This window comes from Natator depressus, chromosome 2 (genome assembly GCF_965152275.1).
Source record: "Natator depressus isolate rNatDep1 chromosome 2, rNatDep2.hap1, whole genome shotgun sequence".
Classification (NCBI taxonomy): Eukaryota; Metazoa; Chordata; order Testudines; family Cheloniidae; genus Natator; species Natator depressus.
In genome coordinates this window covers 4,498,125-4,515,078 of record NC_134235.1, presented here as the reverse complement: position 1 = coordinate 4,515,078, position 16,954 = coordinate 4,498,125, and the positions used below count along the sequence as shown (strand labels likewise).

Here is a 16,954-nt window from a genome sequence, read left to right as displayed (position 1 = left end):
GGAGCGAATGCCAGAGACCCCACCCCGTGCTGCAAACTGCAGGGTGGTTTCCCCTGGAGTAGCATGGCAATACTCTTTGCAGAGTCAAGCTTTACAGAGTGTTCGGTGGGTCAGAGATGTGGCCCCACTTGAAGTCCATTAAAGTGCCATATAAATCAAAAGGATTACGGCAGAACTGAGGGGCCTATGCCCATCCCATGCAGTCCCTGAACGATCTGGATTTTGATAGCTGGAACTTCCCCATCCCTACGTGCTGCAAGTGCAGCGGCCACGTACACCCAGTGCCACATTTAGGACTATACTTTACAGCACTGTGGCTCAGTGCCAAGCGGACATTAAAAAAAATGCAGTTCTCAGTACCATATCAAAAGGTAAAACTAAAAGGCTAATAAATCACCGCTGCTTAGCCACTCGACAAACAAGCTGCAAATTCATCTGAAGGAGGGCACTGCGTGCATGTGCTAAATCTAACCACTGTCATCAACACAAAAAGCTGGTCATTATCTTAGCATAAGCACCCCTTGGCCCCCACTTGCTGCTATGCAGCAGCCGTCAAACACACCTGAGATCCCTTTGCCTCAAGCTGGACCTATTCCCAGCACCAGTGGTGCTCATGTTGGGCTGTATTATTTAGTATTCAGCTGTTATTTAATATGTTACAGTAGCACCCCAAGTCAGTATCGGGGCCCCACCAACCTAGGAGCTGTACAAACACATGGTCTCTGCCCCAAAGAGCTAACAATTCACTAAGAGAAGTAACATACAAGAGGTGGGGCAGAGAGAGTATATTCCAAGCAGAGAAAAACAACGTCAGTCATCATCACTTGCAACATCACTAGCAAACAAGGGAGCAGCGGGCAGATTTTTCAGTGGTTCTGAATTAGACCTCCTTCAAAATGAGCGACTTTCTAATAGTAGGGCAAGATGAAATGTGACTGAAAAGAGGTCGTTGGACCATTGAAACTAGAGATGGACGAGATCCACTCACTTAATCCATATCTTAATCTTCCTCCGAACAGTGCAGGATGGCTCTCTGCTAGAGATGTCTCTCTCCAGTGCTTCATCCAGTCCAGTTTTTAACAACCCGAACATTGGCTCTTCCCTCCTCTTCCCCCTTAGACAGTAGCTCACAGTCTACTAGATCATTTTTTTGTTCCACATCCAGGAGAACGTTATGAACAATGGAGTATAAGACAAATGTCAGAACTACAGAAAAAGCGTTTGCCATGTCCTGACCAGACGGGCTGTATGATGGATCGCATGCAATGAAGGTAATAGCAAGACTGAATCAGAGATTTATCACTTCTTTAAAATATAATTGTTTTAATTTGCTGATGGCACTTTATTAAGATCTGTATGAAACAGCCATAAGATCTAAGCCACACAATTTAATGAAGTCCAAGATTAATAAGTATAAGAGGATTCTACAAATGGAAGCTTTCATCCAATCAAAATGGAACAATCAGATTACTTCTCTATAAAATGACTGTTCTGGTGAGGAAGACTGATGGTGTGACTCTGTGATCTCTGGTCTTAATCACTGTCTCTAGCCCTGCTCCTCCCCCATTTTAAACCACAAGTCCCCTCCTCTCAGTCAGATGCTCAATCAATTAGATGTTCAGATTGCACGGTAATGAGTAGGGTATGAGAACCTGAACAGAATCAAATCGAGGAGGGACTTGTCTCTCTATCATTATGGTTGAAGCTAGCTTCCCATTCTAAGCCTCGTTTTGCCCCACCTCAATAACATCACTGATATTAAACTTACCCATTTCAAGTTTTACAGGGCTCATCTTACCAAAGAGCAGAAGCTTTTTTTTTCCTGCGAAGTTTGGTACAAATACAAGTAATCTTCCTCTTTCTTTAGGGTTGCCTCTCCTAATCCTGAGTTGATCTCGTGAGTCAGATTCGCATATCAAGCTCTGTAGTGATGCCATGTCATGATACAACACGACGGCGCTCCATACAAACAGCGCTGGACCACACAACACCCCCAAGTTCCAGTGACTCTGCAAGTGATTTCAGAACCCTGACCAATCCACAAGTAGCGCTTTAAGGATGCAAATCCCCCGCACCTCCGTTGATAAAATTGGGACAATTATGGAATCTGATGGGTGCCACCCTCTTTCCAGGCCCCAGTTAGAGAAACATTATGTGCAGAAACACTGAAGTGGCAGTTTTGTCCAGACCCTTCACAGAACATTTATGGTCACAAAAAAAGTAGAAACAAAAATCAGCTTTCACTCAGGCTTTCAGATAACTGGGCAGTAACAGGGAGAATGGTCATTTTAACAAGACTGGCTGTACCACAAAGAAAGAAGCAACTGTTTCAACCAAGGCAGGTTCCCCTTAATGGATTTAAATAAAAGGGCAAGATTCAGTCAATGCTGCTTGTTCAGGATGAAAAGATACACTCTCAAATATACCTAACTCGAGATAGGAAGGGGGCAACTTCCAGGCTGATGGGGATGTAATGGCTTTGGTTAGGGGCAAGTTTCCTGGCTTATCACCATTCGCTCTAGGGTCATGTAGGCATTGCAAACAAAACCCCTGTAGATGCACAAAATGACCTGACAAATTGCAATGTGAATAACAGAGTTATAGTGGACAACACAGTAAAGAACTCCTTGCTAGTGGCGACAGCGCCAAACAGAAGTGATCAGTTTAATCCCAAAACAATGAAGCATCTGGACTTAATTTAGTAAGCAATTTACATTTAACACTGGCGCAAACCTGAAAATAATTTATCCTGAACAGTTTCCTTGGCCACTATTTGTCCTGTCCTCTCTGCTATGATTAAATGGTTTTCTCCTCCCCTTCTGTGAGGCTACTGCCAGTACCAGTGTCTACAGCCATGACACTGATCAGAACTTGACAGATTCGATATTATGATTTCAGGGCAGAATCAACCAGAAGATGAGCTATCAGGACTAAACCTTCATTTACATGCAAATATCTACCACTGTAACTACCAACAACAAATTATGAACCTGTGAAATGCAAAGAAATTTAAGGCCTGGTTTACACTACAAAGTTGGGTCGGCTTAACTACATTGTTCAGGGCTGTGAAAAGTTTCACGCTCTTTGCGATGGAGTTACGCCTACTTAAGCCCTGGTGTAGACACTGCTAGGCTGGTGTAACAATTCTTCCATCAAACTAGCTATCACCTCTCAGAAAGGTGGATTTCGTACAGTAAAGGGAAAATCCTTTCCGTCACTGCAGTAACTGTCTACACTACAGCACTACAGTTGTGCCACTGCACCGTTTCTAGTACAGACATACCCTGAGATTTTAGCCTAATGTATTTGCAAGAACACAGTGTACAAGCCCCTCTTCAAAACACTAACTGGGCCAGCCTAGAAGTAGCACAAGGACTGGTTTGACTGTGTGATTTACTATCGCGGAATGACAGTCGTGGGTATTTGTGGATTCTATATAGAAGATAAAATATGAACACATGATGATATCTTGATGGAAAAGCAACGCAGGGGTAGGGGGAAAGAGCAGGAAGAACCCATATTTGATCTGTTTGTGAACAGTTAAACACAAAGAGTTGGTACATCTGGTTCATAAAAGGAAGGTGAATTGGAGGAGGGTCCATGACTCAGTAGATGCCTTCCGTGAAGTACAAGAGTAATTTGTAGACTAGTATGGAGAATAGGGCATGTTCTCTGGGGGACAGCGTGACCTCAAGACCTCTTGATGCCAATTGACAGAGGACACCGAGGTACATGGGGTATACGGATCCCATGGGTTCACCAAAGGGGGTCATTGTAAGGGTCTCTACTGAAAGCCTGTGTCACACTGGTTATTTAATCACTGAGAGACGTATATACGAAAATGTGTGAGGAGTTGTGTACGTATGCTGAAAATTATGTTTTCTAGGCCTTGTAGTTAAAGGCAGGTCACTCCAAGGTAGCATGTCATGAGACAAACTTCTCCAGACAGGAAATGGGAGAAGTATCTCCCTGGTGAACCACTATATATTGTGCATCTCACAACAGAAGTCTATTAGCATCCTAATAGATTAGCATAGGCAGAAACATTACCTGGATGTCACAAGTCGCCTTGTCTTCCAGCTGGGAACAGGAATGCTGAAGAGTGACGACGAACTTGGAGACGAAGCCACATTCTTCTTCACTATCCTATAGCGAGTCTGTACGACTTTATTAGCCCCAGGGCTCCTTACAAGGTGCAAGCTGGACCCTGGAAGAAAGTAAGCAAAAGAACAACCTGAAAAGTTCTCATCCTTAGGATGCATATGATTACACGTGGGAAGGAGGAGAGCCACCTACATAACTAGTTCATACTACGTAGAGAAGAGTGGCTTCCAACTAAGACTAAGGAGAGCTAGTTAGCACTTCAGCTACTTATGATCCCCAATTTAGTCAGAAAGTAATGCCCCCCAAGTGTGCACATACACGGCACAAGCATTCAGATGTATTATGGGGGTGTTCATGTTTTTCTGTGCCAGGTAGAAACTGGACAAAATGCAACATTGTCTGTTGTAATTACTACGCACTGACTGTGTCAATCCTCATTCAGCTCACATAGTCTAGCTCATGCTTATGGACAAAGAGGTTCTAACTTTCAGTGGGTCATTAATATACGAAGTCTGTGAACGACACGACTAGTTAGCCAGATCTGTTTGAGAGAGGAGAAGTGATCAGTACAGTTGACAGGCAGAAGATATTTTCATCCTTGGTTATATCTCTGCACACTATTGACTGAAGCAGGCATTTCCCCACTGCATCTTAAGGAGTACAAATATTCCAGCCTTCCTACTGCACAGTGGTCTTTTGAGACATTTCAAACACATTTAGAAAACACACCTTATCCCTGACATCTACATTCTGACTAGATTTATGTATTTAATCATTTTCATAATATTTTGCAAGATGATCTACAAGCCAGTTTTTAATGCGGAATGCTTCATGCAATTAACAGTTATATGTTTGACTCTGTTTTTCCTCTCCTTGATAGTTAGCAAATTTTTTTCACAGCTTTAAGGAATGCGTCTAATTGCCTGACTTTTATAACATACAGCTATAACTGCCCAGATAATTAAAGCTGACACTACACGCTGAGACTAAATCTTCTGGTTTTATAACTGATTTAAAGGGCCAGCTGTGTTTTTTGGAGATCTTCTAATTAAAATTATTGCAAGATGGAGAGGGGAAAACCAGACCCCACTTTTGTGTTTGCCTAATGTGTCCCTTGTTGGGAGAGGTGGGACGAGTGCAGCCCACAAGCTAAATTTAGTATGTATAAATGTGTAAATTTAGTATAACAACAAGGGTGATGGGGCACAGAGCTACCACTGCACGCGTACAGGCATATTCCAGCAGTCGCATCAGTGCTAAGTACTACCATAGGCAGAGCAGGTTTTCAGAATGTGATGGCAATAACTCCTGTGCATCAGAGCTAAAATACAGGTACTCATTTTTCTAGTTCATTCAGAAGCTGGGTCCTAGAGTTAATTCAAATTCAGCAACTCAGTACCTCTGTTAGGATCTGGAGGGCGGGAATAGGGTCCGCAGCATGAATCTCCCATCCCAAATTCAGACAGCGGTAAAAAAATCTTTAACACATAGGATAGGCAAGAGAAAGCTCAATAGTGCAACATGTCACTGGAGATCTTAATAATAAAAATGAAGATAGCAACTTTCCCCATAAATTATAGTGGAAAAAACACCACCACTGACTGAAGAGAGCAATATTTAGGACTAGAGAGATCTTCAATTCTGCCTGTTAAGTGTTATGCACACTCATGGTATTATATAAATAATGTCATCATTCTATACAGTTGTGACAATGTGAAAAGGGCTCAGTGTAAATAAATCAAGGCAAATCTGGAAGCACATTTCCCATACTGAAGCATATACAATTAGGACAATAATTTTAATCTATCATTTTCCCTTCCACTACCTTCAGCTTTTACAGTTATATTATAGGTTTTACATTAAACAAATATTCAAATTAGGGCTGTCGATTAATTGTAGTTAACTCACGCGATTAACTCAAAAAAGTAATAGCGATTAATCGCAGTTTTAATTGCGCTGTTAAACAACAGAACACCAATTGAAATGTATTAAATATTTTGGATGATTTTCTACATTTTCAGATATATTGTATTCTGTATTGTAATTGAAATCAAAATGTATATTTTTTATTACAAATATTTGCACTGTAAAATGATAAACAGTATTTTTCAATTCATCTTGTACAAGTACTGTAGTGCAATCTCTTTGTTGTGACAGTGCAACTTAAAAAAATGTAGATTTTTTTTTTGTTACATAACTGCACTCAAAAGCAGAACAATGTAAAACTTCAGAGCCTACAAGTCCACTCAGTCCTACTTCTTGTTCAGCCAATCGCTAAGACAAACAAGTTTGTTTACATTTACAGGAGATAATGCTGCCCTCTTCTTATTTACAATGTCACCAGAAAGTCCGAACAGGCTTTTGCATGGCACTTTTATAGCCAGCATTGCAAGGTATTTATATGCCAGATATGCTAAACATTTGTATGCTCCTTCGTGCTTCGGCCACCATTCCAGAGGACATGCTTCCATGCTGATGACGCTCGTTAAAAAAAATATGCATAAATTAAATCTGTGACTGAACCCCTTGGGGGAGAATTGTATGTCTCCTGTTCTGTTTCACCCACATTCTGTCGTATATTTCACGTTATAGCAGTCTGGGATGATGACCCAGCACGTTAGTTTTAAGAACTCTTTCACAGCAGATTTGACAAAATGCAAAGAAGGTACCAATGAGAGATTTCCAAGGATAGATACAGCACTCAACCCAAGGTTTAAGAATCTGAAGTGCCTTCCAAAATCTGAGAGGGATGAGGTGTGGAGCATACTTTCAGATGTCTTAAAAGAGCAACACTCTGATGCGGAAACTACAGAACACGAACCACCAAAAAAGAAAATCAACCTTCTGCAGGTGGCATCTGACTCAGATGATGAAAATGAACATGCGTCGGTCCTCACTGCTTTGGATCGTTATTGAGCAGAACCTGACATCAGCATGGATGCATGTCTTCTAGAATGGTGGTTGAAGCATGAAGGGACATATGAATCTTTAGCGCATCTGGCACGTAAATATCTTGCGATACCATCTACAACAGTGCCATGTGAACGCCTGTTCTCACTTTCAGGTGACATTGTAAACAAGACGTGGGCAGCATTATCTCCTGCAAATTGTAACCAAACTTGGTTGTCTGAGCGATTGGCTGAAGTAGGACTGAGTGGACTTGTAGGTTCTAAAGTTTTACATTGTTTTATTTTTGAATGCTGTTATTTTTTGTACATAATTCTATATTTGTAAGTTCAACTTTCATGATAAAGAGATTGCATGACCGTACTTGTGTTAGGTGAACTGAAAAATACTATTTCTTTTGTTTTTTTACAGTTCAAATATTTGTAATCAAAAATAAATATAAAGTGAGCACTACACTTTATATTCTGTGTTGTAACTGAAATATATTTGAATGTAGAAAACATCCGAAAATATGTAAATAAATGGTATTCTATTATTGTTTAATCGCGCAATTAATTTTTTTAATCACTCGACAGCCTTACTTCAAATTGTTAAAATCAGAACAAACAATACTTTTTAAATACAGCAAATGCAGAGGTTCAAGCATGCAAGTAGGAAATCCTTTAAGAAGACTGCCTGATTAAGCTTCTTATGCAAACCAGCTCGTTTTGGCAAGGACAGGGATATTGGGTCCAAAGACTAAGTTTTTTGGTATATGTTTGTACAGTGCTGAGCACAAAGGGGACTGGATTCCTTATTGGGGCCCTTATTTGCTACCACAATGTAAATAATTAATAATAAATGCACTGAAATAATCTTATGAACTGTAATGTTAATAAATAGGCTCAGCACAAAACACATTATAATGCTTTACAGGATGACAGGATTCTGCTGTAGGGAAACTTATAGAAATAATGCTTTCTGGAATTATCAGCATTAATAAAAGTAGCAGTGCTATACAGTATATTAAATACCAAAAAGGGTACATTCAGTTAATGTTAAGTATTAAATACCCACAAAAGCCAGGAAGTTAAAGCCAGTGCCTTTTAGTAAAAAGCTCTGCTTAAACAAAACAAACCCCACGGATCTATAAATCAAATTAAATATTCCCAATACTTCTCTTCCTTCTCTCTTAATTAACAATTATTCACATTAAAAAATGTTCTCTATTTCCGAGATATTCCAGCCCCTTGTTCCCCACGTAGAAGCCTATGGTTTTGACAAGCATTTCCAAATCAACCAGTTCTAAAAGACAACCAGTATGGAACAGGAAGTAGCAGGCTGCAGACAGTGGGGAAATCTAAGGCCCTGTCTACACTTGGGACATTTAGTAAAAGTTTCCCAACATTGCAGACACCAGTTCAGTTCTACCAATGTTAGGTATCTTGGGAGCGCTAGCGGAGACAGGTCCCATTGGTGGTTTCAGCACTATCTCATCTCACCTTGATCACAGTGGATCTAACTGACATGATGTAGCTAAATTAGTGTCAGCAAAGTCCTGCAGTTACAAAATTTCCCTAGTGTAGACAAGACCTATGAAAGAAAGATCCTGTTGTGTTGCAAATGTTCCTAGCACTAAAGACTGAGAAAGGGGATAGACTGAAAATGTAGAACAGAAGCTGAACAGTTTCTCATCTAAACAGAATGTTTATCAAAGGTTCCCCACAGTGGACTTGTTAAAAACGATTGTAAGCTCCCCAGAGCAGTGACTGCATCATCCTGTGTGTCTGTACAGCACACCTAGCTCGTTTTGAGACCTACTGTACTATAATTTATCATATTATTGAGCCATGTCCAGGTCAGATGGTTTTGTTTATGGAACATCTATTTAATTTATTTGTTTTGATTTAAATAATAACTAAAAAATGCCTATCCAAGACTCCGGATGCACTAATGCACCATTAACAATATCTCAGCAACATTAACATGATCAATTCAACAGGCACTCAGCCACCTACAAAAACTCTTTTCCGCCCCTTCATTATCTAAGAAGCATACCCTCAATCTTCTCCCAAACCCTATCTAACAGATCTAAACTATCCCCTCATCTGGCCTATTTCAGACCAAGCAGTGGCGCAAACTCCAGAGTCCTCACAGAGAGCTCTAATGATACCTGGTCTTCGTATGTTTTGCTATCCTCTAGAACAGTGGTTCTCAAAGCCGGTCCACCGCTTGTTTAGGGAAAGCCCCGGCAGGCCGGACGGGTTTGTTTACCTGTCGCGTCCGTAGGTTCGGCCGATCGCAGCTCCCACTGGCCGTGGTTCACCGCTCCAGGCCAATGGGGGCTGCGGGAAGCGGCGTGGGGCAAGGGACGTGCTGGCCGCCCTTCCCGCAGCCCTCATTGGCCTGGAGTGGCGAACCGCGGCCAGTGGGAGCCGCGATCAGCTGAACCTGCGGACGTGGCAGGTAAACAAACCAGTCCGGCCCGCCAGGGGCTTTCCCTGAACAAGCAGCGGACCAGCTTTGAGAACCACTGCTCTAGAAGAAAGTCCAGAGTTGGAACAAAAAAAGAAATGACTCCTCTTCTTTGCATGGCCTCAAACAAAGCCATTCACAATTCATATGAGGACATGTTTCTGCCAAAGCATCTATAATATTGCAGAGGTCCACCCTGGAAAGCAGTTCTGCCTCTCCCCCTTTAGAAGGGGAATATAATGGTTGGGCTGACCCACTCTACACATTTCATAACCATAGATTTAATAAGACTACACTTAATCATAGAATCATAAAATATCAGGGTTGGAAGGGACCTCAGGAGGTCATCTAGTCCAACCCCCTGCTCAAAGCAGGACCAATCCCCAGTTAAATCATCCCAGCCAGGGCTTTGTCAAGGGCTTTAAAATTTCAGTAAAGCTTTTTATGGATCTTAAAAGTCATGAAAGCTATTTCACACAGAGGTCATGCAGAAAAGCAGTGGCAGAAGTGTGAAGAGAACCCAGGAGTCCTGGCTCCCTGTTTCCCCTTGCCAACCATTAGACTACATCCTATTTCTAAACTTTCACATGTGCGTTTCCTTGCATGTAGAATCACAGAATATTAGGGTTGGAAGAAACCTCAGGAGGTCATCTAGTCCAACCCCCTGCTCAAAGCAGGACCAACCCCAACTAAATCATCCCAGCCAGGGCTTGTCAAGCCGGGCCTTAAAAACCTCTAAGGATGGAGATTACACCACCTCCCTAGGGAACCCATTCCAGTGCTTCACCACCCTCCTAGGGAAATAGTGTTTCCTAATATCCAACCTAGATCTCCCCCACTGCAACTTGAGACCATTGCTCCTTGTTCCGTCATCTGCCACCACTGAGAACAGCTAAGCTCCATCCTCTTTGGAACCCCCCTTCAGGTAGTTGAAGGCTGCTATCAAATCCCAACTCACTCTTCTCTTCTGCAGACTAAACAAGCCCAGTTCCCTCAGCCTCTCCTCATAAGTCATGTACCCCAGCCCCTTGATCGTTTTCATTGCCCTCCGCTGGACTCTCTCCAATTTGTCCACATCCTTTCTGTAGTAGGGGGACCAAAACTGGACACAATACTCCAGATGTGGCCTCACCAGTCCCGAATAGAGAGGAATAATCACATCCCTCGATCTGCTGGCAATGCTCCTACTAATGCAGCCCAATAGGCTGTTAGCCTTCTTGGCAACAAGGGCACATTGCTGACTCATATCCAGCTTCTCGTCCACTGTAATCCCCAGGTCCTTTTCTGCAGAACTGCTGCTTAGTCATTCAGTCCCAAGCCTGTAGCGGTGCATGGGATTCTTCCATCCTAAGTACAGGACTCTGCACTTGTCCTTCTTGAACTGCATCAGATTTCTTTTGGCCCAATCCCCCAATTTGTCTAGGTCACTCTGGACCCTATCCCTACCCTCCAGCGTATCTACCTCTCCCCCCACCTTAGTGTCATCCACGAAGTTGCTGAGGGTGAAATCTATCCCATCATCCAGATCATTAATAAAAATGTTGAACAAAACCGGCCCCAAGGGTACTCTGCTTGATACTGCCTGCGAACTAGACATCGAGCCGTTGATCACTACCTGTTGAGCCCGACAATCTAGCCAGCTTTCTATCCATCTTATAGTCCATTCATCCAAATCCATACTTTTTTAACTTGCTGGCAACAATACTGTGTATTACTGTGTAATATGTACAGATCCCTGTAGGAATTTGCCTAAGCATGCTACTTTCATATCTGATACATTAGCTGACTCTTTACCTATGTTCTGACCTTACATAATTATTTAAATTAGGAATTTGTCAAATACATTACACCACCGGTTTGTTTTGTTTTGTTTTGTTTTTTTTGGGGGGGGGGGGGGAGGGGGGTTGGCACCTTTACAAGCTCTAGTGGCTGTTAATCAATCAGACATCCAATCAAACTCCTACTTAACATCCCTCACTGCCTTGCACTTACAAGTGATGTAAGAAATGGAGGTCCCAAATTATTGTGGCTTTCAGTTCCCCCTCCCCACCATTCCCAAAGCACAGACAGACTGGCGTCCGGTAGACACTATTCCACAGCGGTAATTGGATGTTGCATTTATACAGTAGCTGCTCTTCTGTGCACGAGTCTCTGGCATTAACCATGTTCTGAAAGAGACTCTCCGAAGCAGCTCCGTTTTCTATTATTACTTGCTAGCTGAGGGGTTTTGTGTAGATAATCATGTTATTTAGATAGGATGTTGGTTTAATTCCCTTCATTACAGGCTCCCAGGGTTGTAATTTTTTTTCGCCGCATGATGTATTCCCTGTGGCACATTTCACTCAAATCAAACACTTTACGCTTTTATTACAAACAATACCCCAGCGTCTCCCGTTATCAGCCCAGCACACACATGCACGCTCCTTGCAGAGATCCAGAGGTCAGTTCTAATGACTAATCGATCTCATTAGCTTTCCTAATTAAAAACTTTACTACCGCAATGGAAGACAAACTACAAAAAAACTGCTTGCATCATATTTGAATGGGATATGAGCACCATTTATCAGCCAGGGCTCACGGCTCATGCACACCAAAGTGCTCTGTGCATTGCTGAGATGGTGGTTTTACTCCGAGACATGCCTCCCCCGTGAACAATTCACACCAACCACACCCAAGGAGAAGAGGAAAGAAAAAACCTGGTGTGGAAACTTAAACACCTTATGGCTGACCTTCACAATGGCACCTTATTACCATAAAAGTCTTAGAGCGATACTTATGTATGCATCCTTCCCAAGGTTCCTTATGAGCTGATGGAGTCAAAGAACCAAAGTGTGCCACTCTTTCGACTTTTAGGAAGACGTTTGAACGCTGTAACATCAAGGTGGCAAACCTCTCTGGTTAAGCTTCACGATAATCTACTTTGCTCTTCCACAGCACATTCTAAGTGGGCCTGTGCATTCATTCAGACACACAACACTCATGAGAGCTAGGGAAGCATGATCCCCATTTTACAGATGGGAAATCTATGTGGGGGGAAGGGGGAAGAGAGAGAATAAACAGCCTTTCCTAGCATCACATAGGGAGTCTGTGGTATAGCCAGGAACAGAACTCAAACTCCAAGTCCTTTATCTTAACAATGGGATCATTCTCAAGGCTAGTATTCATCCATCTTCCATCATCTTCAACCATCAGTAATTTTCATTTTTCCTCTCCCAAAATTACTGAATAGATAAAATAAATATTCAACGTGAGAGGACAGTCTAACTTTTTTATACAAAGTGACAAAACAGGATTGTTTCCCTAAAACCAGAATTTCTTAGAATGGATTTGTATGTCCATGCATTCTCATGGACACAGGTTCATCTTGAGATCTTACATCCTCGCCAAATTGGGTGAACACGGAAAAAGACTACCTCCCTCTTATTTACATAGCACCCTTTATCTCAAAGGCTCCAATCACTTACATTTTACTTCTCCACAGCTACCATAGAACTCAGAAGCAGGAAAGACATTAGCCAGTCTAGTCTGTCTCCCAGCCAAAGCAGAATTCTCCTCTACATTTTTCAGCAATTTCTCCAATACAATTTTCAAGGAACCAAATAATGAGGCTTCCATCTCTTCCTTGGGGAGAATATGCCATAGCCTGCTGGAGCTCAATGTTGGGCTGAGGAGCCAGAAAAACTTCCTAAATTCTCTGCTGCATAATTTCTTATGCCTACAATCACACAGGAGCTGTACTGACAGAAAGACAGCATGTATGACCAGATGATGACAACTCACCACCCTTTGCTGTTTATTTCTGCAGGTCTTTGTTCAGTTGACTATGTTATTTCTCAAGAGATAGAATATCATTAGCACATGCCCAGAGTAGCAATAATCAAGCATGGTAAGTAGAGAAAGACAGTAAACTAGCAGCCATTGTTGGGATAGATTAGCTAATCATCTAAACTGGTAGGGTACATTCTATGTTCCTAAAAGTGAGAGGAATAAAGTACCCTAATGAGCAAGGTACAGTGCAAGGATAAAGAGTGGGAGCTGAGCTTCCCAGAGACAACTGATTTCAATTCCTTTGTAAAGGAAAAATGCAAGGACCAAGAAATGGGCCAGCAGGGCTCTGTAAAATGCTCCGACATCTGAGGGTCATGAGGATCCACACTGGAAACAGAGAGGGACTGTGGACCCCTGGTGGGGTCACAAGAGGCCATTAAGACTTGCAGGGAGAAAGCCACAGGAGCTGTCATCAAGACAGTCAGGAAGGGTAGGCACCAAACTGAACCCCAAAGTCAGTGGAAAATGGGCAACAGCAGAAGTTAAGTGTTTATTTTCCGTTACTTGGAACTCAGTTCAGGGTAGGGGAGCCCCTGAGGGCAATGAACGCCAGGATTAGAAAATGAACGGCAAAGGTGGTACGTCTACAGCCATTCAGGGCTTTAGGGGAATCGCTGGAAAGAAGGATGAGTTCGCATTAGCCTAACAGGCTTCTACAAATCTATCAGGGAAGACAGGCAAGTGAAAAAGCAGGAGACAGATGAAACCAACAATAATTCTAGTGTGGCTCAGCCACAGAGCCACCTGTTTCAAAGGCAGCCTGTTAACAAGAAAACTAAAGGGGAGCAAGTATAATATACCATAGATACCGATCCTGGCTCTGTCTGAATTCCTTAGTGCAGGATCAGGGCCACAAATCAAAGAAGGGAAAAATTAAAAATCTTTACTGAATGTATATGAATGTGTATTGTAGAGGTCACCTGGGGGATAACCACAACAGCTAAGATTACACTGAGACTGTGGTGGTAAAAAACACACAGAATCACAGCCAGAACCAACACAGGAATGCTCATATCCGTTTTAAGCGTGGAGCAGGCCTCCATGTGTGATATAAACCAATTTAGTTAAATCAGTGCAGCTTTGTGTGGGAATCTTCCCCCAACATGCATAAGCAGAGTTATACCAGTATAACTGCACCCACCCTAGGGCTTTTTCCAGCATAGCTACACGGGTAAAAATCACCCCCCCTAAACGACAGAGCTAGGTAGCCCAGGCTTTGTACCAATTTCAGAGTATCCACACTAGGAAGGTTCACTGATTGAGGTAAATTTGTGCACACATTGTGTGTAGATAAGACCTGGATCTATTTCTCTAGCTGTAGGGACACACAAGACCCTCCTTCATTTCAATGAACTATCCACTTCAAAATCCTAATTAGGGCTGCTGAAATGTTAACATTGTTATGCTCCTCTAACACATCTCAGGACTTAAGTGCTCTCTGGGGCTGTGATTTCTAAAGCCCTCTAATGTGCTTCGCATGAACTGGTCCACGCAGACCAGTCTGGTACACTTTAATGTAGTATTGTGTCAAACAGCACTAAGTTAAAGGGCACTAAAGGAGCGAGGAGCCACTAGCGAGGAGAGACTGAACCAGATACTGCTACTCAGGCCCTAGTGAGATTCAAACCTGCGACCCCTGTATTTCGAGACCACTGTTTTAACCCCCTGAGCTATGGAACCCAGCTCCAGGTCCCCTCACAGGGAGGAGGTTGGTTTAGGCTGAGAAGTGTTGAGCCAGCGAGGAAGGAGAGTGTTAAGCAGAGACTGCTACCCAGGCCCCAGCAAGATTGGAACCTACGACCCCTAAACCAGTGAGCACCAGCGGGAATTACACAGACCAATTAATGCATCACACGTTAGGGCGCTTTAGAAATCAAACCCCTGTAGAATGCATTACCCTACTGTGCAGATGAGCCCTCAAATTCACTGTGTTTGTTCCCTCAGTGCTGCTCCCAGGCTGAGTTCTCTGCTCCCCTGGTACCCAAAATAGACCTTTCTTATCATGCTCCTCCTAGTGAAGGCAATTGAGGTTCCTTTCCATGCTGGACATTTTTTCTCCTTACTACAGTTATTTATAATTATCTTATGATAGCACCCAAAAGACTCATTGTGCTAGCCACCGTACAAATACATCTGAAGATACTTTCTCTGTACCAAACAGCCCACAACATAAGACAATAAATGATTAATAAAATGTGGTGGAGAGCAATACAATCAGATATAATTTTAATGTTTCAAATCCTTGCCCCCCCACCACCAATAATCATCAATATATAAAGTACCAACTCTTCCCAACTGTCCCAACCCCATTAGTCACTGGCTGATTTCCTAAATGGCACAGGTGGGTCTCGGGCACACATTTCCCAGGTTACCCTGCTTTACAGCAATCACAATTGTGGTGTCTTAGGTGGAGCCCAAAGTGGGCACACATCGTTCCTTTCTTTAGCTGCTGTAACATAGCATCTGGCACAGGACTGTGGGGGAGAAGGGGACCTTTGGCAAGACTAAGTTTACTCCTAGGTGTCTGCTGTATCTCCTTTTCAAGCATGAAGAGTGGGTACCCAAGTCCAGATTTACCTAGAAACTCTCACTTGACCATCTGCTGTTGCATAATCATTTAAGTAGAACCTGCTTGCCTTGCATTATCAACAGATCCATAGATCACATATATTCTCATTTGCAAGCACACCTGCAAAACAGGTTAAGAAGTTGTCCCACACTGTACAGCTGGTAAACGCAATGTTAATGATCTGCAGAATTCTGCATTATTGAGGCAGAAGACTCAGCAGGATTTTCCACAATTTGGCAGCAAAAGGAGCTAATGAAAGTTCAGGCTGCATGCAAAAAGGCAGAACAAGCAACCGATAGTCCCTTTTTATAAGGTCCCAGTGAGGCCATGCCTAGAATCCTACATTCAGCTCTGGGCAACTCAATACCAGAAAGATGTACATACACAGAAAGGAATTCAGAGAACAGCAGCAAAAATATTATATAAAGGGCTTGAAAGTTTGCTATATTAAAGGAGAGCAAATGAATAACAGTAGATACCACTCGGCTAAGCAATGATTAAACAGAGATAAGGTAACTGACCACCACAAGAAGAGGAATTATTTATGGTTGTGCAAATGGTTATTACTACGAGGACCAGGATGAAACTGAGCAAAGGAAACTTTATAGCTGAATACAAGGAAACAATTTCTTAGCTGAATAGTCCCATGGGGAAGTAGTGGACGCCTTATTGCTTGGGTCACAAGAGATTAGACAGGACAAAGCAGCAGAGAACATATTATAGGGAACAATCCTGGGTTGGTCAGAGGGATGTTGTGTTAATGTATGTCCACGCTTCTCAGACTCACTGCTGAAGGTTTTTTTTGCAGTGTAGACACACCTGGATTGACTCTACAGTCTCTCTCTCTTACCTCTATAACCTGAAATTACCTGAAGAATTCTATAGGCTTTGCAACCAGACAGCCTTGAAAGAAAACGATTCACAAAGGCGAGTGCGCTGAACATTGTTCAGTATATGAGGTACAAAACAAAGAACAGGGAAGGATCTTTCACAGTTTTCCTCCTTTCCGTTTTCCAGCACCCGTATAGGCATTGGGGGCAGAAATGAACTATCCAACATGAGCATTGCCGGGCAGAGAGAAATTTACTACTC

General features: G+C 42.6%; 1 protein-coding gene across 1 annotated transcript in view; it reads right to left on the bottom strand.

Moving 5' to 3' along the window:
• The window catches only part of ZC3H3 (zinc finger CCCH-type containing 3), a 344,144-nt gene that overhangs the window by 207,154 nt on the left and 120,036 nt on the right, over positions 1-16,954 (bottom strand). Inside the window, exon 5 of the mRNA XM_074943734.1 lies at positions 4,051-4,207. Coding sequence (XP_074799835.1) covers positions 4,051-4,207 — 157 coding nt within the window. The remainder of the gene's footprint in view (positions 1-4,050; positions 4,208-16,954) is intronic.